This window comes from Anopheles coluzzii, chromosome 2 (genome assembly GCF_943734685.1).
Source record: "Anopheles coluzzii chromosome 2, AcolN3, whole genome shotgun sequence".
NCBI classification, from domain to species: Eukaryota; Metazoa; Arthropoda; class Insecta; order Diptera; family Culicidae; genus Anopheles; species Anopheles coluzzii.
Genome location: NC_064670.1, coordinates 92,473,583 through 92,495,411, shown reverse-complemented (window position 1 = coordinate 92,495,411; position 21,829 = coordinate 92,473,583). Strand labels below are relative to the sequence as shown.

At 45.3% G+C, this 21,829-nt stretch overlaps 2 protein-coding genes across 7 annotated transcripts in view; one reads left to right on the top strand and one right to left on the bottom strand.

The window, feature by feature from the left end:
* LOC120950992 (pupal cuticle protein Edg-78E-like) overlaps positions 1-266 on the bottom strand; it is a 175,672-nt gene extending 175,406 nt beyond the window's left edge. Inside the window, exon 1 of the mRNA XM_040369444.2 lies at positions 260-266. The gene's annotated coding sequence lies outside the window, so the exon portion shown is untranslated. The remainder of the gene's footprint in view (positions 1-259) is intronic.
* LOC120948708 (E3 ubiquitin-protein ligase CBL) overlaps positions 1-21,829 on the top strand; it is an 83,823-nt gene that overhangs the window by 1,217 nt on the left and 60,777 nt on the right. For 4 of the 6 annotated variants that reach the window (XM_040365346.2, XM_040365344.2, XM_040365345.2 and 1 more), the window contains exon 2: positions 1,034-3,361. In XM_040365346.2, the coding sequence (XP_040221280.2) occupies positions 2,817-3,361 (545 nt within the window). In that variant the 5' untranslated portion in view covers positions 1,034-2,816. The remainder of the gene's footprint in view (positions 1-1,033; positions 3,362-21,829) is intronic. The other 2 variants (XM_040365349.2, XM_040365348.2) reach the window with 2 other exon arrangements.

Below are 21,829 nucleotides of genomic sequence, written 5' to 3'. Positions count from 1 at the left end.
TACACCTGCACACGCTTCACGCTCTTGCCAAACTGTCACTCACAGAGCTATAGTGTGCAGGAGTGTGTGTGTGTGTGGGCATCATACAGCCGGTGCGTGTATATGAATGTGTTTGCTTTTGCTGTGGCGTGTGTGTGTGGGTGAGCTATTGCTCTAAAAGCGGATGAGATTTTTTGCTTCTTCTTCTTCTCATCTATACTGTTCCACCCTGCTCTCCCTGGAAACCAACCCTTACATCCTACGTGTGTGTGTGTGTATATGTGTATGCGCAAGAGCAAGAGTGAGAGAGAGAGAGGGAAGGAAAGAGAACGAGAGCAAACTGGAAGCTGCTTCTTGCGCGATTGTTCGCCTCTTCCTTTTCCCGCCTGCGCCACCCCCCCGTTACGCCCTTCCCCCGTCTTGGTTAAGATGGAAGATTGTTGTTTTTCTTACGGGGCCGCATCCGTCCGCCACCCATTCCCTCTACGCCTCCAATATTTCTTCGTTTTGCCGCTCCCCCCCCCCCCCCCTCCCATCCTTAAGGTAGGGTGCCCTTTGCGGGATTGCATCGTCGGCTGTCTTGGCCATGCGGCTTTAAGATTTGTTTATAAACGTTTCCGATCCCTTCCTGTGTGTGCTCTGCTCTGTCCTGCTCGCTCTCTCTTTTTTTCTCTTTGGCGATAAAGAAACTTATTTAGAAGAAAAATAATGTTGCTGCACCGGGAATGCACCCCATCGTGGTCGTAGAGTAATCAGACCAAAAAAAGACCGTTCCGTTTATGGGGCTGAATGTGTATATGTGTGTGTGTGTGTGTGTGTGTGTGTGTGTGTGTGTGTGTGTGTGTGTGTGTGTGTGTGTGTGTGTGTGCGGGAGAGGAAGTTTATGGAGATAATATTTTTATTTATGGCTTAAATTATACAAGCAACGAATAGGAAATGCATTCGGTAAAGGGTTAGGGAATACATTGTAATCGTTGTTATCACCTTTTTATTCTTCTTCTTCTCCTTTTTTATCAAAATCATTAATACTCTCTTCATTTCTCTTCTATTTTAGCTACCAACGTTTAAAAACGCCCGTTGCCTGGCAAAACACACACAAAAAGTGCAGTGGCAAGATGCAGCCCTCCTACCGTTCGCAAATCGCAGTGCAACTTCATCCCGTGCCGTGGTGAGGCCATCTTTCCCACAGCCTGCGAAAACGATTGATTTTCTAGCCCTGCCAGAGGAGGAGACAGAGGAGGAGACAGAGGAGAAGGAAAGAAAAAGAATCGAACGCGAGCGCGCAGCGCAAAACCGCGGCCATCCGTCGCCACGGCAAAAGAAAGCTAAGCTTTTCCCCCGCTAGGGTCGGGTCGGGTTGGCAGGTCGCGCGTCGCGCATTGCGAACCCCCCCAGACACCCGCTCCGCGCAAGGAGTGGTCCCTCCCTGAAGAGAAGGTGAATCTGAGGGCCTAAAAGGGCCACAGTGCCTCTCTCCTGTCTGTGTGTGTGTGTGTGTGCACACGCAGGGAAAGAAGCGAAAGGAAAAAACAGCAATAACAGTAACAACAATCCCCGAAAGAAAGCCACCAGACACACCAACAGCCAGCAGTCCCAACGAAACGTCGAGGCTCGACCCCGTCCGAACCCGTCGTCGTCGAGATCAAAGAAAGCCATCTCTCTTCTAGCCTGCGTGTGTGTGTGTGTGTTTGTTTACGTGCGTGTAAATCTGTGTACCTCTGTGTGTGTGTATGTGTGTGGCTGCTGTTGCTGCAAAGCCTTTGCCACGTTTTTTTCTTTTTTTGGTTTGTTCCTCTGATCCATCTTTCTCTTCTCCATCTTCAAAAACCGGTGTGGTGTGCTCTCTCTCGCGTGGCGAAAAGGGCACACTGGAAGCGAAAGCCAGCCAGCCTCACAAGCACTGGCAGGGCCGTAAGAAAAGTGGTTAAAGAGGCCGATTGAAGCCGATTCCGGGAAAAGTGTCGACTGGTGGAGGTTTGCATCGAGCGTTTTTGTGTGTGGTAGTGAGGCTTTGTCCTGAAATTGTCGTCAAGTGTATTTGCGGAAAGCCAAAAGGCATGTAAAAGCCAAAAGCAGAAAAAGCCACCCCACCAAAAGTCACAGTTTAATGTGCGAAAATTGCTTCCCACAACCCCAGCAGGCGGCGCCTGGAAAAGTGAAGCGGCCCAGTGAATGTGTGTTGGTCTGTGGGTTGTGTGTGCGTGTGTGTACGTGAGAGTGTGTTTGCCAAATTTTGCATTTCCTTGCCCGCAACTAACCCGGCAGCCGGTAAAGAGGAAAAGCGAAAATTAAGAGCATACAGAAATTTCGTTTCGTTGTTTTAGCCTACACTTGTGAGTTTGTTTGTGTGTTTCTGTGAGTTGGCAACGTAAGTGCGCTTGTGTCGAGTGCTTGGTGGTGAGAATTTTCCACAGCGATGTGGCGATCGTTTTATTTTTATTTTCCCGCCGCCCAATCGTCGGCCGGCAAACGGCAATCGGTTTGCGGTTTTTGATTGCGGAAAGAAAACACGGGAAATTAGCCGTTGTTAGAGGCTCAGTGAAAGGCAATCGTGTGTTGTACCAGCAGGGCGCGCTAGAGCCGCCAACCTTTTAACCTGACCAGCTTTTCCGCAACGCGCGAATCGAATCGGGTCAAACGTGGAAACGAAACAGCAGGAGAAAGGACGCTCACGATCAAGCGAAACCCTCTCTCCCCATTACCGATCACAACGAGTGGAAGGGTAGTGGCCCACTGAGTTTGTGGTACTCCCTGCAGTTGCAGCTTCCCCCCCCTTTTTTTGTCACGCGGCAGTCGCGGTGGATTGGTGGTGTTGCTGTTGCTGCGCAGCCAGCAAGATGGCGGCCACGAACCGGGCGCGGCCCCAGCCCCGTGCGAACATCTCCTTCTTCTCGAAGATCCAGGGCAAGATCAGCGATGCCTGCGCGCAGCAGAAGTTTCTCACCGACAAGAAGACGCTCGAGAAGACGTGGAAGCTGATGGACAAGGTGGTGAAGCTGTGCCAGCAGTCGAAGATGAACCTGAAGAACAGCCCGCCGTTCATACTGGACATCCTGCCGGACACGTACCAGCGGTTGCACCTGATCTACTCGAAGTACGAGGACCAGATGCATCTGCTGCACTCGAACGAGCACTACAACATCTTCATCAACAACCTGATGCGCAAGTGCAAGCAGGCGATCAAGCTGTTCAAGGAGGGCAAGGAGAAGATGTTCGACGAAAATTCGCACTATCGGCGGAACCTCACCAAGCTGAGCCTGGTGTTCTCGCACATGCTGTCCGAGCTGAAGGCGATCTTTCCGAACGGGCTGTTTGCGGGCGACCAGTTCCGCATCACCAAGGCGGACGCAGCCGAATTTTGGAAGACGCGTTTTGGCAACAGGTAGGTGAACGATGGGGTCTGAGGAGTACATGTTTGTAGTAGATCTGTTTGGTTCAAGTTGTTTGGAACTGTTTGAAGTGGAGAATTGCTGTTTCTTATCTTTGGATATCCAACGAAAATAATAGGACCAGCTAGTTCCAGTATAGCTTTGCCTCGCTTGTTATCAATTTCGAAGCTGAATTAGGTTAGTTCCGCAATGGGTACTGCAATAATTTGTATGTACATTACACTCATATATTGATATCATATTGTAGAGTCTGTTTTGGAGTATGAATGATAATCCCCGAATATTTCTGTATATCTACCGGCATCGTCATGTCTCCTTTCTTGAAGTTTTGGAAGATTTTGGAAACGATATGAGATATTGTTAATCAGGTTCACTGAGACTTCTATGTATTTGTAGAAGTGTATGGGATATTGGAATTAAAGAAGATCGTGAAGATGACTTTAAGATAACTTGAGTAGTGTTGGCTTTCATGAATCTTTCGTTGAGATTCATTCATATGCATCTTCTGTGATGAGTGATTTAAGTCTCGAGTCTAATCTTCAACGTTTCATAAATCTCTAAAAATTCACGAATCTTCAAAGATTCACGAATCTTCAAAGATTCACGAATCTTCAAAGATTAATTAATCTTCAAAGATTCATCAACCTTCAAAGATTTATGAATCTTCAAAGATTCATGATCCTCTAAATATTCATGAATCTCCAAAGATTCATTAATCTCTTAAGATTCATGAATCAATAATATTAATAAATTCGTTAAAATTCATATATCTCTTGGGATTCATTAAACTTTAGAGAAGTATGATGTCCAAAATATGGAATTTGCCCAATCCCACCGACAACTTGTCGTTCAACTGTTGTCAGTTCAACTGCGTGGTACTTTCCAAGAAGTCTCAAACGCCTGTATAGGCTGGCATGACCACGTAGGTTGTTACGCCAAAAAGAAGAATAATAATCAGCTGAAGCTTTATGAATTTTAGAGATTTATGAATCCTTAGAGTTTCATGAATCCCTAGAGATTTGTTAATTATTCTAGATATAAAAAAAACTTTTGAGATTCATGTATCTTTGGAGGTTAATTAATCTTTCGAGATTCATGAATCTTTCGAGATTCATGAATCCTTCGAGATGAATGAATCTTTCCAATCTTGATTCAGATTCATTGAATCATTCCAAAGATCCATTCAGAGTCATGAATCTGAATCTGAACTACCCAACACTTGAAAATTGAAAAGATCTTTGGGATGCGCAGGTCATTGATTAGTTCTGGAAATCGAGACATAGTCATGCGACTAGATTGATTGAGTCATGAATGTTTAACGACAGGGTAGTGCGAAACTTGTAAATTTGTTGTATGTAATACTTCTAGCAGCAGTCGATGGATCTTAAACTTTCAGTACTCGCACGAATTTAAACATTTATGAGAAACTTCAGACATATTTAAACCCAGCAAAAACCAGAAATTGTCCAGTAGATCGACCAAGGAATGTCAACATTAAAATCGTCCTTCGACATCAACACCTCGAATGGCATTCCCCTGAATGATGGATTATTTTGATTATGCCCCCCTTAAATAAACACCATAATGGTTCATAAACTGCCCAAGGATTAGATAGGTACGAAACAATGGAAGACATTTTCTGCTAGCCTAATAGCTATTGACAAACCACCATCAACCATCCCCCCTCTCCCGAAGGCAATGGTAGTGCAGACATTCTCACGCTTGTGGTGTTCCTCAATTTCATAGAATCACTTTGCAAGCGTTCGCGGCTCCGTTCAGACAAACCGCCACATTTTCAATGCCCGAGCTCCTTCAGTACTTCTTGTTGTTCCGTTTTTGTGTTTCGTTGCTAGTCGCGCACATCTACTGCTTACTGCTTACTGTAAGCGAAGCCCAACGATGTGTCCGTCGAAACACATCGCACGACCGGGTTTTGGGTTTAGCATATCGGCTGCGCTCGTCTACGGTCGATTTGCACCGAAAGACACGGAGCTAGGGCGCGCGTTTGATGTTTCCCGAATTTGCTACATTGCAGCACAATTCCGAAGAAAGGATGGGAAAAACAAGAACCTCGGGCACCGGAAGCTCGGACCAGTAGTGTGACCCGCCCGTCTGTGTCTGCTCCTCATTCACGGACGCTCTTTCTCCCATCCATCAGCGTGCTAATTTTGGGCTGTCAGTTTCAATCAAATCGTTTTCAGTTAGAGGGGGGCCCTCCTAGTGAGACAGAGCCACGACGCCGGGCCCCAGGGAGCAGGCCTGTATTCATTTAATTTTGCTCTGGTTCCACTCTGTTTTCCATACCCTTCGACTTGATTGGTGAATTTTGAAACGAAAGCAAATGGTTACAACAAAATGCTTGTGCTGGAACCTGGCACTACGGTGCGCGGGTTGAAAGGTTTTTTTTACACCCAACCTGATCAGTAATTTCTAAGGGTTTAGGGTAGCGATGACCAGCATAACCATCGGTTTCCTTCGTGGGAGGATTTCGGTACTTTTCGCTCTTCATCAACATCGAAATAGAATTGTCCGTGAACCTGCTGCTGCTCTGGTGCGTTACGTGTGGGCAAAAGTTCGGTTCGTGTTGGGCCTGAAGCGGACATCTTGTCAGATGCCTACGCGGGAAACGGTCGATTCGATTGAAGCAAAATGGCCCTAACATAGGTGGGTGCCAATAGTGACTGGAAAACGGCGTTTGTAGCACCATTATCAGCAGGTGTTTGGTCGTTAAAGGCATCGTGAAATCGTGCAACGCTTCATAAATATTGTTCGTGTAATGCGGAGTGTTATTTAAATTATTTGTATTTTGTATCATTTCCCCAAAATGCAACGACCTGTAATCACACCCACTTTCTGTGCGCGGGAAGATCGTTTCCACATAGTGTTAAAATATGCTTATATTTGCTGCCAGGGCACAGGTTAACGAGTTGACAAAATCGCTTACTTTCTGAAACACACCGCTTCGCTTCCTCCCAACTGCACATTTTGGCAGCGCGACCGCTTCCAATTGGTTTCAACTAAGCTTTAAACGGTGCAAGATTAATAGTAAAAGCTGCCACCGTACAGCCGCGCTTCTGTTGCATATGGCTACAAAATGTACACTTCTTTGTGTCTCCCCTCACTACCTTTCATCATGTTTGACCCAAACCACGACCCCTCGGTCTCCTCGAAAATTGTACAATTCACACCTTTCCAGCGCACGGGTAAAGTTCAGACCGTCAAGACTTCCCCCGGCAACGACGACGACGATGGGGTGGCGTAATCGGACAGCCTCTAATGTGGCCGCGCAAACGCCGTAATACCTACTGCGTTCCACCCCCGTCGGCTAAGCGTTTCCAATTAATTACACATTCATCACTTTGAGCTCTTGCGCCATTGGGTACGCTTTGCCGCCGACGAAAAGGCTGCTGGCCGCGCGCTCTCGTCGCTCGTTTGCACATCAGCCTCAGATATATACCCCGTTCGATTCAATGCATTTGCTGTATGTCGATATCTGTGTGTGTGTCTATGTGTGTCGAGTACCAAACAACGACTCGGGTAGTGAGCTCCATGAAAAACTGGGGTACCACTTTCAAGAGCAAACATAATCGATTTATTTCATTAAAGACGGTCGATTTTAGAGTCCGGGCCCGAAAAACGAATTTCAAGACGACGAGAAGGTTTTTTTCTTTGTAGAGCGCGCATCTGGTTACACTTCAATTTCAAGAACATGGACCCCCCCCACACGTTTGTCTAACCAACATTTAGAGTGCATTTTTTACATTTCTTTTTACAAAATGTTGTTTTTAGTCTTAATTCATTTTTCTTTGTATTGCATAAAGCTGCAAATTGAACCTAGATTAGAGCCATAAGCAAGTGTCTCTTGTTTGATACTAATTCCTGGTATGAGCTATGGAGCCGTAAAACGCCTGCGATTGTTTGCTGTAAAAGCTTGCTCTATTTGAGGATTGAACTTAGAACGAGCCGTGCAGCAAACTGCACCACAACAACTGTATTAGTGAGCTGCCCTTTTAAGGTAGCATTAAACCACGATCAGTATCAACACGTATTTTCATTGTGACATTTCGCTATTTAGCATCGTATTTTGCATGGGACAATCGGTTTATTCATTACATTAATATTAAAACATGTTATTGACACTCAAATTTGGTTATTTTATCGAATTAATTTATTTCTTTTGTGCTGGATTTTCGGAAACAGTTGGCAGTTGATGTGCATAATTGGTTCCTTGCTAATAAAGTAGCCACGTTAGCCACGCCATTCTACATCTAACACTTCACGTTATACTGGCAAGGTAAAAAAGAGGAGTTAATATAATCGATAAAACCATGCAGCTGGCCGCTCAAAAGGCCGTGAATTTCGAGGGGCAACTAAATGCTGTAGCCTCCCAATCCCAATCCCCCACGCGCATATTACACACTTTAGTGGCAGTTGAGCCCCTGCTACGACCGCATGAAAATGGGCGCATAATTTTATTCGAGACAGGTGAACGCGCACCGCTTAACCCTCTTCGTTTTCGCAAAGCTCGCGGCAGACCGCCAGTGGCGGTCGATCGCAACCGCAAACCGTCCCTCTCTTCTCACCAATTTCGGTGGCAACGTCAAAAGATGATCGAGGTTTGCATTCACAATATGCCGCCAAAACGGCTCAATAGGCGGGCAAAATGGGGCTGCCTTTAAAAGGTGTTGCATTTGACACACAGAAACCGACGATCGCCTTCGATGGAGGGTTGCAGCCTGTCCCGTGCCCGTACGTGATCGTTGCAAAAAGATACCGCGCTGCTGAGGGAGGATGCAGCTTAAAAAATGGAAAACTTTAATATTCTTCGCCCCCGTGTGCAGTTTCACACGTCACTGTTTGCGCGATCACTTGTTGACGAGCAGCTAGAGGGCTGACTCAAAAGTTGGACCAAAAAGTCTTACAAAGATCGTCGTCATTCGCGTGCGGGTTCGTTGTTTGTGACGCGCTGTTTTGCGTCGTTTTGACACAGCGCATTTTCTCTGGCGTCAGAGTGGCATGATTTGTTTTCCCGTTGATGCTGCGGGGCACTCTTTCTCGAGCGTGCAATTTATTACTCATCGTGTCGTGAAAAATGGCCGTCGGTGTTGGTGGGGGGGAAATATTTCTTTTATTTTTGCTATTTAAATACGAAATTATTTCCCATTCAAGCAGGCGGCAAGGACATTGACTCGAAGCAAAATTTTGGGCCCCCTCCCTTTTTATGCACCAACCGAAGAGGGGGAGGGCCATTAAACCATCGTAATGAATCAACTAAATTGAGGCAAAATGTTGAACAAAAAAAAAAACCCTCACAAGAAACAAGGTGCGATCCTTGTCACTCGCGACATTTTTATTGTGGCTGTTGCGTGCGAAGTGCATGCAGAATAAAAAATAAAAAGTGAAAAGACACAAGATCGGTGAATTTCCACGAAACGCCAGCCGTACCCCCCACGATGAACGTCGCTACCAGCACGCGCAGCACCGGTACCGTCTACACAAAGGATTGCTCGATGGATTGATCGATGCGGAATTTCTGGAATCGCCAGTGCAAACAGATGTCGCCGGGAGTGACAATGGAAACCGGGAGCGCGATGGGAGTTGGGGACAAACGGGAATGGGAGTGGGAGGAAAGGCGTAGAATTTTGGGTTAGTATCGTGCAGAAAAATTGTGAAAATTTTGGTATATAAAGGCGGCTCAAGCTGGAGCCAAATCAGATTCGAACGATAAGCCAAAGAGTTAAGAGCTTCATTTCAGAACATCCGAAATAATCCGAATCTCAAGGAACGATCCCCCTTTCTGTTGCATAGACTCCCGAGGTAGCGAGGAGCACTAGCTGAAAGGCTTGGAGAATTCCCCGTTGTAGCCGTAGGAGCCGGAACCTTCGCCCGGCGGAGCCCCTCGGCCGCAACATTGGTGGCTCCAGAGAGGAGAGCCTCACCGTAGATAGTGTCATCGCGTCGTTGTTAGACCGGAGTGGACGAGCCGTGTAGCTACCGTGCTCCGTGTTACCAAGTGCGCCGTGGTCCCGAGTGTCCAGCCGCACCGGAAGGGTCGAGCCCAGAGTGTGCTTCTGGAACCAAAGCGTCCAGCCCATCCGTGACGTCGACACATCATCATCATCAGACCGGATTGGAATAAAAAGCTAAGTCCGTGCTTCTGGCCAGAGTGTCCAGCCATCCGCGTCATTGAAGTGCGCCGTGGTCCCGAGTGTCCAGCCGCATCAATTTATGTTATTTGTCATACGTCCTTCTATCGAAGTGGACCGGATTGGAAGAAAGCTAAGTCCGTGCTTCTGGCCAGAGTGTCCAGCCATCCGTGTCATTAAAGTGCGCCGTGGTCCCGAGTGTCCAGCCGCATCAATTTATGCTGTTTTGTCATACGACCGTGTGTCGTAGAATCGTCGTGAAAATGGCTACCAAGAAGAGCAATTATTTTGTTGAGAACAAAAACGGTGCATGTCGCCTCTGTACCGAACCAAACGGTGATAGTCCGTTTGTTAGATGTGAGGAATGCGATCGATATTTTCACCTGGCCTGCGCCAAACTATCGGCGGTACCAACCGCAGAAGAAGAATGGTTGTGCATAAAATGCCAAGATATCAAGATACAAAATCAACAAGATGAAAAGAAAAGCACACCAGATCAAGCCATATTAGAACTCGCTATGGTATTACAGAACAATAGTTTGGAAGCTAGCCGCCATATCAAGAAAACCACATTAGTAAATCTTCCAGAATTTGATGGAAAACCACAAGACTGGCCGCATTTCAAAAAGACATTTGAAGACACAACAATAGAAGCAGGTTTTAGCAAGCTAGAAAACTTGAATCGATTGCAACGATTTGTTAAGGGAGAAGCCGAAAAAGCAGTACGTGCCTTACTCTTGGATCCGCAGAACGTTCCGGCCATCATGGGTCGTTTAGAAGAACAATTTGGAAGAGCGGACCAAGTGTACAAAGAGCTGTTGAAAGATGTGGTGAAAATAAAGGTCGATGGACAAATGAAAATAATGGAGCTTTCTGACGCTCTTGATAACCTTGTTACAAATATTAAGATTTTAGGAAAAAGATCTTACTTGAATGATCCTCGACTCATCGATGAATTGTTGGCAAAACTTTCGATCGATAAACAACTGAATTGGGCACAGCACAAAGCCAGTCTAGAGGCAGCAAATTCTGAGATAACGCTTGACCAGTTCAACGATTGGATGCGCCAAATATCAAAGGCATTGCGAAGTCTGCCAAAAAGAACAGATCGACCACAGAACAAAGTAAATGTTCACAAATATCACAATCACAAACCACCACGAAATTCCCAGCAAATGAACATTGCTCAAAACTTGCACACAGTTTGTCGCTTGTGCAAAGGACAACATACGTTGCCAGAGTGTGAAAACTTTTTACAGAAAAACATTAGTGACCGAATTGCATTCACCACACAACACCATCTGTGTTTCACATGTCTCCTCTCCAGCGAGCATGTCCAAAGAAACTGCCCATTGTCCAAAGTATGTAGTGTGCAGGGATGTATTCAGCGGCATCATCCTCTGTTACATGAAGTGCCCCAGCCAATATATTATCACTATAATGACGTACGTGTCTACTACCAGATCGTTCCGATAACCGTACGCAATGGGTCAGTGGCTATGAAAACGTTTGCTTTCTTGGACGCTGGATCGTCACTAACACTCATGGAGGAAGATTTTGCAAACAAGTTAGGTTTACAAGGCCGGCAAGATCCATTAACAATGACGTGGACCCAAAATCTAACGGTAGAACAAGACACCAGTCGTCGAGTGCAACTTACGATTGTAAATGATCAAGGAAAAGAATTCCTATTGAAAGAGGTGCGAACCGTTAAAAATCTACAACTACCACAACAAACAATAGACACAAATAGATTGCTTGCTCTTTACCCACACCTGAAAGGCATTAAAATAAAATCGTTTACAAACGCTTACCCTACCATCCTCATAGGCTTAAGTCACAGCCACCTTATCATGCCATTAGACCGCAGAATGGGCCGTCCAGAAGAACCGATGGCCATCAAAACAAAACTCGGATGGATAATATTCGGAAATGAGTACACACAACCGGCAACAAGATCGGATCATTTCATGGTACACAAAAACGAGGAAATAATGAATAGAATGATCCAACAATACTTCAGTACGGAAGATTTTGGAGTGAAAGTGACAAAACCCCTTGTGCCCAAAGAGATAGAGCAAGCGAATAAAATTCTAGAAAAGACGCTAGAGAAAAAGGATGGATATTATCAAGTGGGACTGTTGTGGAAACCAGAAGTGGCACACTTCCCAAATAGCTATCCAAACGCACTGAAACGCCTAGTAAGCTTGGAAAAGCAGTTGAATAAGAATAGAGAGCTGCAAGTCTGGGCAAAGAACACATTTGCAGATTACATACAGAAGGGTTATCTGAGAAAGTTGACGCCAAGCCAGGTTGCTATTGCAACACCAAAAACTTTCTATCTACCGCATTTCGTTGTAGTCAACCGAAACAAACCGATACCGAAACCACGATTGGTGTTTGACGCGGCTGCTGAAGTAAATCACATTTCGCTGAACTCCCAATTACTATCTGGCCCTGACGAAATGGCTTCACTTTTCGGTGTCTTGCTACGTTTTCGAGAAGGCAACATCTGCGTCACAGGGGACATCCAAGAGATGTTCCACCGAGTAAGAATACGGGAAGAAGATCAGGACTCTCAGCGTATTCTGTGGCGAGATTGTGAAAACCGGTGTCCCGATGTGTACGTCATGCAAGTCATGACATTTGGCGCGACTTGTTCGCCTGCATGCGCACAAGTAGTAAAGAATACCAACGCAGCTGCCCACGCCGAAACACACCCTCTGGCAGTAGACCCAATAGTTCGACAACATTATGTTGACGACTATCTCGATAGTTTTTTCACAATGGAAGATGCAATTGAAACAGTGAGACAAGTAATTGAGGTACACAAAGCTGCTGATTTTCACATAAGAAATTTTACCTCAAACCGGGGGGAGTTACTGAAAACAATTCCTCAAGATCGTGTACAACAAAAAACAACTTCAGTACAAATCGAAGAAAAGGGCCAAGACTACGAGAAGATACTTGGTGTTCATTGGAACCCAACGATCGATTATTTTGGGTTTCAAGTCAAAATGAACAAAGTAACAAAAGACAGGCCAACAATGAGAGAAGTTCTTAGTTTTGTCATGAGTGTTTACGATCCGCTGGGCTTAATAAGCCACGTAACAATAGCTGGCAGAATTTTAATGAGAGAACTTCATGTTATAACGAAGGATTGGGACTCCACCATTCCAGATGAATTACAAGAGAAATGGGAAGAATGTCTACGCGTAGTAAAGAGTGCCGAAAACATACGAATTCCGAGGCAATTGGTAATAACTTTGAATGATCCGCTAGAATTGCATACTTTCGTAGACGCTTCTGAGAACGCATTTGCTGCTTGCGTTTACGCCCGCACTGTAACTAAGGAAGAAACAGTTTTTATTAATCTTGTGGCCGGAAAGGCACGCGTGGCGCCAATTAATCCATTGTCCATTCCTAGGCTGGAGTTACAGGCTGCGGTTCTGGGTGTACGTCTAACCGAAAGTATAAGAAAAGAACTTCGCCTATTCGTAAAACACATAACATACTGGAGTGATTCGGAAGTAGTATTGAGTTGGCTCAAAAATCGTCGTAAATACGCACAATTTGTTGCACATCGTGTGGGCGAAATTTTAGAATCATCTCGTGCCGACCAATGGAGATGGGTTCCATCTCGAGAAAATCCAGCAGACATTGCAACAAAACCATATCCAAATGATTGGATTTGGGTAAATGGACCTTCGTTCTTAAGAAACAACGAATCAGATTGGCCACACAAAGAGATCGTAGAAACGAATGAAGAATGCCGCGTAGTAGCTGTACACCAACACGCAGAAACAGCTATACCAGTCGAGAATTATTCTTCGTGGCCTAGATTGTTAAAACATCTAACAATTCTGAAAAAGTTTGCCGATTTTATTAGAAATCGTTCAGCATTTACACGTTCCATTCAGCCTAATGACGTCCAATTAGTCCGAAATGGAATGTATCGCAGTGCTCAATGGGAAGGATTTCCCGAAGAAATGGCGACTCTCACCAAAGGGCAACCAGTACCAAAGCAAAGCCCTTTAAACAAGCTATCACCATTTTTAGACTCCGATGGCATCATGCGTTCCCGTGGAAGATTGGAAAACATCAGCACGCTTCCCCAAAGTACACGCACGCCAATCATACTGCCACAGAAACCAAGATTGGTAAAATTGTTAGTGAGAAATTTCCATGAACGTTATTTGCATCAGGCCGACAACGTAGTTATCGGCGCAATTCGACAAGAATATTGGATAATGAATTTACGAGCAGTGCTAAAGAACATAAAGAAATGTTGCCAAAAGTGCATTCTTAAAACCGCTGCACCAGTAGCCCCCTTTATGGCACCTCTCCCAGAATTCAGAGCTCACCCATACACACCACCGTTTTATAATACAGGGGTCGACTATTTTGGACCTATCGAAGTACAAGTAAAAAGGTCGTTGGAAAAACGATGGGGTGCTATCTTCTCGTGCATGAATACCAGAGCAGTTCATATAGAACTAGCCGAGAAGCTAGACACAGACAGTTTTATGGTATGCCTGAAGAATTTCCAAAATCGCCGAGGAAAAATATGCAACATGTATAGCGATAACGGAAAAAACTTTGTTGGTGCGGAGCGCGAATTAAGAGAATTAGTAACAGAAATCGACAAGCGCATGGGACATGAATCGGCGCTCAAGTACGAAATAAAATGGCACTTCAATCCCCCTTCCGCCCCCCATTTTGGTGGAGTATGGGAGCGGCAAATACAAAACATCAAAAAAGGATTGCGGCACATGTTTTCCGAATGGAGTCACCGACACCCGACTCCAGAGACACTTCGTGCCACTTTAATTGAAATCGAGGCAATGCTTAATTCCCGGCCCTTAACACACATACCGCTGGAAAATGAAGAAGACGAAATACTCACACCATTTCATTTTCTTATTGGACGAAATGGCAGCCATATACCACCAGTAGTGAACGAAACCTCGGCAGCAAACAGGCAACAGTACAAACTCACACAGCATTACTCAAAGATATTCTGGGACCGTTGGAAAAAAGAATATCTTCCAACACTAATACGCCGAAATAAGTGGACTAACCACGTAGAACCCATAAAAGTGGGAGACATAGTCGTGCTGTTCGATGACAACGCACCTCCAGGAAAGTGGATCAAAGGAAGAATTGTGAAAGCGAATATGGCCCCGGATGGGCAAGTACGATCAGTGGAAGTAAAAGTGGGAGAAAACATATTAAAACGGCCAGCTGTCCGAGTTGCCGTATTAAATGTAGAGCAAAAGGAACATTTGCTTCTCCACACAACATCTCAGCAACACCAGGGCACAAATCGAATAAGACCGCTTCAGCCTAACAACGACAACAATGAAACGAAGCCTCCTCGTAAGAAAACAAAGATCGCCCCATGTCATTGGGCAAAACAGTTATTGGAAAATAACCCACCAAGCACTTCGACCAACTAAGCAAGAAGCGTAATCCCCGCCTGTGAATTACGTGGGGGAGAATGTTGCGTGCGAAGTGCATGCAGAATAAAAAATAAAAAGTGAAAAGACACAAGATCGGTGAATTTCCACGAAACGCCAGCCGTACCCCCCACGATGAACGTCGCTACCAGCACGCGCAGCACCGGTACCGTCTACACAAAGGATTGCTCGATGGATTGATCGATGCGGAATTTCTGGAATCGCCAGTGCAAACAGATGTCGCCGGGAGTGACAATGGAAACCGGGAGCGCGATGGGAGTTGGGGACAAACGGGAATGGGAGTGGGAGGAAAGGCGTAGAATTTTGGGTTAGTATCGTGCAGAAAAATTGTGAAAATTTTGGTATATAAAGGCGGCTCAAGCTGGAGCCAAATCAGATTCGAACGATAAGCCAAAGAGTTAAGAGCTTCATTTCAGAACATCCGAAATAATCCGAATCTCAAGGAACGATCCCCCTTTCTGTTGCATAGACTCCCGAGGTAGCGAGGAGCACTAGCTGAAAGGCTTGGAGAATTCCCCGTTGTAGCCGTAGGAGCCGGAACCTTCGCCCGGCGGAGCCCCTCGGCCGCAACAGTGGCTTCAAAGGTGCAAGCTGCAAAATTCGTCATCATGTCAGCTTTTAGTCAGCCGCACAGAATTGCTTGTGGAATATGAAGAGGGGGGGATTCGAGATAAAATCAACCCTTTCTTCCCGTATGGTCGGTTGCAAATTCGAATCGCAACGGCAACGAACAACATATAAGAAAAAAAAGCACATACAATAAAATGAAAACGCTCAAGCTAATTACAATTCTGCAACCGCACCGTCAGCCAAGCAGCCTTTTAAGCCGTGTGTGTGTACGCGTATATGTGCTACTGCCAAATATGCAAGTCGACACATGGCCACCAGATCCGTGCAATTCCGCGCCCCAGGGGCATGGCTCCCGTCCCCTCACCTCCCCTCAGACAGGATGTCCCACATCCATGCACTTAATGTTTTATAGCAGTGTTGTTGTTCTCTCCTTCATTTTTGCATTTCTTTTCTCCGTTCTCCGCCAAAAAAAAAAACACGCGCTTGTTCCGGTACACGGCCGCCGGTTGTCCCGGTTTTTTTTTTGTGTTGCCTGTTCGCGAATTTATGCGTCTTTTTTTGGTTGTGGTGTGGTTTTATTCGATTGGAATCGCTGGGAAGGAAGGACTCGAAGTTAAGGGGGAAAAAGGTAACAGAATTGGACAGCTGTTTGAATTTCTGGAGCTGCTGTTTTCGATGCTACGGAAATGGATGGGGGGGGGGCTCTTTTTTGTTGCGGATAGAGGAAAATTTCCAGCCGCGAGCACGGAATGTTTCATCCGGTTGTTAAAAAAGTCAAATTTTCAGGCTCGGTAAAGTTTTTCTACAGTGTGCCAAAACAATTCAAAATGACTTGCCTTTTGTTCTTAAATATGCTTTTTGTTGAATTAGAAATTTGCACAAAACTGCTGTTCATTCAATTTGATTTGTTTCATTTAAGCTTCATTTAAGCCTACCCGACATGATATACATTTTTAAAATTCATTTAAATTCAATCCACACGCTGATTTTGGAACTGAACCCAGGACGTGTCGTGCTGTCGCTATGTTCATCTGTGCGCTTACCGTCTTTACCAGCGGACCACCACGATGAAGCGCGGTTTAAAATCGATTTTATCCGACACAAATGCGTTCGACAGCTCCTCCCGTGAACGGTGTCAACGAAAGCTGGCCAATTTTAATCTCCAATTTATTAATCCACTAAACGGGCGCTGACCTTCCGTTCGGGGTTTTGAACGCAAATTGATTTTCTCAGTTTGTAACCATTTTTTGTCGCCTCCCCTTCCCTTTCCCCGGAATATTCTTCCGGAAGTGACAGGTAGAACTGCCCCCCCCCCCCCCCAACCATGTACATATAGTAAATGACATAATAATGATTAATGAATAGTGACAGTACAATTTATTTCTCCGCTTTTCGCTTCTTTCCATTCTCACGCTCTCTCACGGTGGTGTGGGGTGGTCCCGATTGCGATCCTTGCGAAAGGCAGATTTGCCTATTTTTATCGCCAGATTTTGCCGGATCTTTCAACGACGTCAAAAACAAAAAAAAACAAAAGCAAAAAAGCTGCCGATCTAAATTGTTAATGCAAAACAAAACATAAGTCGACACAAAAAAACCCCCCAGCATACAAAAGCGGTGGCGCAAAAAATACGGCCTGCTGCCTCTCGAAGCTGGACGGGGAAGGGCAATTCGTTTTGTGCTATTTGTGTGACGTTTCGGGACAAATATTTTGCAAAAGCATTCATTCCGCAGTGCAGAATGAAAAGAAAACAAGCATCAATGTTTTCCCGTTTCTATTCATTTCTCCTCCTCCTCCTGCTTTGCATTAGAAGAAGAAACGCTACAGTGAGCTAATTCAAGGTTCGTTCGTCATTTTTTTCTTTCTTCGGTTGGAATAAGCTAGCTGCTTATCCTTATTATACTTTTTTATTCTTTTCTTTTCAATGATGTCGTGCTTCTTTTTTTCTTCGGGAGGGTAATTTGAAATGCATTTTATTTCCTTTCCTTGTTTTTTTTTTTGCTTGACTCCACGGGTTTTTTCTTCGTTCGATTACTAGCTTTACCGATTTCTCAGCACATTCCCAGCTCGGTGGGACGTACCTTCGGTTTTGAGCTGGTCTTTAAAGCCATAAAGATTTCGATTTTTTTCTTCCTCTTTTTTCCTCCCTAGTGTGTCCGCTGAAGCAGAACGATCGGAACACGATCATTGATTATGGTTCGAAACCCCCCTCTTCCAGCCGTCCCCTACATGGACCGCTTTTCTATGCCGCACTTTCTATGCCAATGGGGGGTGCTGCGAGCGGGCGGGCAGATCAGAAAAGTTTAGAATTAATTTGATTTTCATCCGGCTGCCGTGGGGGCCCACCTTCGTCGATGGCTGTGCCAGATGGGGAACAGGAAAACCGGTAACATGGGCCAGAGATCTATACTGGATTTGGTTTTTTTTCTTCTTCATTCCATTTCAGCTTGCTTTATTTTGTTCCCTTTTTCCGTCTATCCATCCTTTTCACGCTGACCAGAAGAAATTCGCTTTGTCTTTGGTGCCGCTTTCACTGGCGGCCGTATTGTTCGCTTTTTTTCCTATGTCGGTGGACAGGAAAATGGTCCAACTCGGTAGAAATCAGTGACGAAGGTCCTGTTCCCAAGGATTTGCAGGGAGTTTTCCCAAACGGAAGCAGACAGGAGAAGGCCGAGTAGTAAAATTGAAATCGAAATTTGATTACCATCATCGTTCGAATTTGTTGACCGTTTCCTTCGGTCTCGGGGAAAGAGATATCGAGAATGGAAAATGTTAGCTATGTACAAAGCTGACAGTTGTTGCTATTTTGCTTTTAATATTTAGACAAATCATTGGTGGATTTCTGGTAACAGAAATGTTGCCCTAAAATTGTCCAAAAATGCCTTTTTTTCTTTTCTTTTATGACGATCATAATATGATTATTTACAGTTGCAGCAGTGTTAAAGCTCGCACGTCCTTCACATACGCCCTGTAATAGTATTATTCTTTCCCAATCAAATTTCCTCCTAATCCCCCCGTCCCTGGTCATATTTTGTTTGTAAAGTTTATTTTCCTCCAGTAAGGACATCGAGTAGAGACAGAGGGAGTAAAGGAAAAGAAAAAGGAAAATATTTCTCTTACACTTCCCAAGCGACCCGAGCATCCCTTCACATGTGTTTTTTTTTTCTGTGTAACGCGTCATATCCGGCGGATGTAATCACAGTAAACAAACATTCGCCGCACCCCTTCCCTGTTCCCGTCCTGTTATTCGTTATAAACTTTAACAAAACTGGCCTTTAGCCCTTGCCGGGCTGATAACGGGGAAGCTCCCTTGAGGCGTGCACTGCCGTGTGTTATTAGGTTGTTGTTTTTTTTCCTTCCATCTACAGAAAACTACTCGACGGAGAGTGTTGGAAAGGGGAAGGAGCAGCAGGAGTGGGAAGAGGAGTAAATCACGGCAAGGAAATGGACCGGAGTACGTTCTGGGAAACGAAACACACCATAAGGCCAGGGGGGGGGGTGGATTTGAAAGAAAAGGAGGTGGTGGTTCACATTGGGTGAGAAGGGAAGGGAGGAGAAGATTATGAACAGTTATGCTCGGACGCAAATTGCTTGCCCCCTCTGCTGTGCTTGTTCAATGTTCAAGCACACACACAAACACCCAGCCAGCCAGGCATGCCAGATTGCGGCAAACGAACAGAATGAAGGTATTAAAGCAGAGGAAAGCCAAGAGAGGCAAAGGTGCAGATGACTGCAGACTCCGTAATCCGACCTTCCCATGTCCGACAAAGCGAACATGTTTGACAACATTCCGAACGCGTGTCGTCGGCATTTGAACCGGAACACACTTCCATTGACTTTCGATCGCCGGAGACGTCCTTTTTCTTGTTTGAATTTTCTTATTTTTGTATTTTTTCTTTCCCATTTTTTTTTGGTGTTGATGGAGCTGTAGCACTGATATTAAAAGGGGGAAGAAAGGTACCAAAATGGTATAATTTCGCTCTAAAAAATCAGTAACACTAAATTTTGAGCACATCTTTCTTTTGTCGATTAATTTTAATGGTTCGCTTTCCAAATCCTGGGGGTGGTGTTTGTCCCTCCCCCCCCCCCCCCCCCCGTCCCCCGTCCCCCGTCCCTTATTGTGTAATTTCGATCCTCCTAAATGCTGGCAACGCGACAGCACACATACAGATTTACCCGACGGAGACGACGCCAAACGCTTTGAAATGTAATCGCAAGGTAAATCGATCTCCTTTGAAAATCCGGCCGCCGACGACCGATTGATTGCTGGGAGTGTCATGAATTTTCGCCTCTTTTGTCATCGTCACCATCGGCTGCGGGTGGTGGAAATTCAATTCAGTTTCACGAGTGCTTGATTTTCAGCGCGCGCCTAACGACATGTGCTTAACGTTGGGATAATGCTGCACCGTTCGATTCGCGTGGAATGAATATTTCAATATGCACACGCTCGCAAACGTCGTGTGCGCCGAACACTGTCGAGATAATAATCATATTTTTGCACAACCTGGCCCACCTCTCCTTCCACCTTCCACTTCATGCCCTTTGTGTTCTTTTTCAAATCTAAAAAAAAAACATAACATGAATATATTTTTATCATACCTCCCGGCTTTACAAAAACTCATGTTTTTTTTGTGATTATGTGTTCCTTCACAAAGCACTTAGACCTGGGGGAAGCAAAAAATTGCACACGCACAAAGGAGAAGGTCGTCGGAGAATTACAAGTGCTGAGTTGCTCTCCTGATCCTCCTGTTGGCCTGCGAGGCTGGGGCCGGGAAATGCGGGAAAATTGATGATACAAGCTGTTTCCTACCCATACACCCCCAACAGCGACATCTTCAATTTCATCTCGCTCTGTGCGTTTTGGTTGGAAAAATTTATTCCAATTTTTCCAAGCACACGGGGGGGGGGAGAATCTGTTGTTCCCTTCACAACGAATTCATCGTCGTCGGCCCGTCGTCGTTGTGCTTTGGTGTAAATGATATTGTCACTTCAGCGATTTTGCTTCCAATGGGTGGTGGGGGAAAGGACACATCGAAGGACACAATCGGGGCTTTCTTTTACTTTGTCCGCTTTTGCTTTCATCTTACCTCGATGGAACCGGCCCGCAGCAAGATTGGGCGCAAAGACACGGCAAAGATGGTAAAGTTTGTCATAAATTATAAATAAATTGATTTGCATGGATTACGGGAGAGAAGTGAACGGAACGCGGAACAGTTTTTATTGCGCGCAGTAGAGAGCAGCAGCAGTGGCGTGTGCGATGGTGCAAAAATAGCGGTCGGGGGGAATAAGTGGAAGAGGAAGAATCAAGACAAATTGATCAAAGCATAAAAACGCATCAGATGTGTGTCTTGCCATTGCGAGTAAAGTAGATTTTCGGTTCCGTGTTTGTCTTTCTGCTCTTTGGTGCTAAGGATATCATTTTTTTTTTGTGTGCCCAATTTTACATTTTGCCAGAGAGAAAGGTTCATTTTAGCACCAGCAGGGAATAATGTCTTTATTTGTGTGATTTTTTTCCGTCTATATGGCAGGCTTAATGGCTGAATGATTGAATAACATAATTTGAAATAAGTGATTTATATTATTTCGATGCCGGGTAGCTCCGCAGTTTTCTGGAATCGATTGTGGATAGTAGATCCGGAATCAGTTTGCAGAATCGATTCCTGAACCGGCTCAGGAATTGGTTCCGGAATCGGCTCCAAAATCAGAATTGGCTCCGGAATCTAAATCGGAATCGGTTCCATAATTGGCTCCGGAATCAAAATCGGCTCCGACATCGGAATTGACTCCAAAATTAGAATTGGCTTCGTAACGGAGTCGGTATCGGCATCTTCATAGGAATAGGCGTTTGGGTCCGATGATGCCACGTGTTAATAGCGGCAAACAATCAAAATTTACTTGTAAATGATCTATTCACATGGAGATTCCCGGACTTATTTCGCTTCCCACACTTCTTATTTCAATTCAAACCATTCCATTTCTGGAGTCAAGCCTGATTCCGTTACCGGAGAAAATTGCGATTCCCAGGTCGATTCCGGAACCAACTCCGGAATCGGCTCCGGATTCAACTCCGGAACCGGTTCCGAAACCAACTCCGGAATCGGCTCCAGATTCAACTCCGGAACCGGTTCCGAAACCAACTCCGGAATCGGCTCCGGATTCAACTCCGGAATCGGCTATGGAATCGACTCCGGAATCGAAATCGATTCTTGCATCGAAATCGGCTTCGGAATTGATTCCGGATACGGAATCGGAATCGGGTAGGTCCGA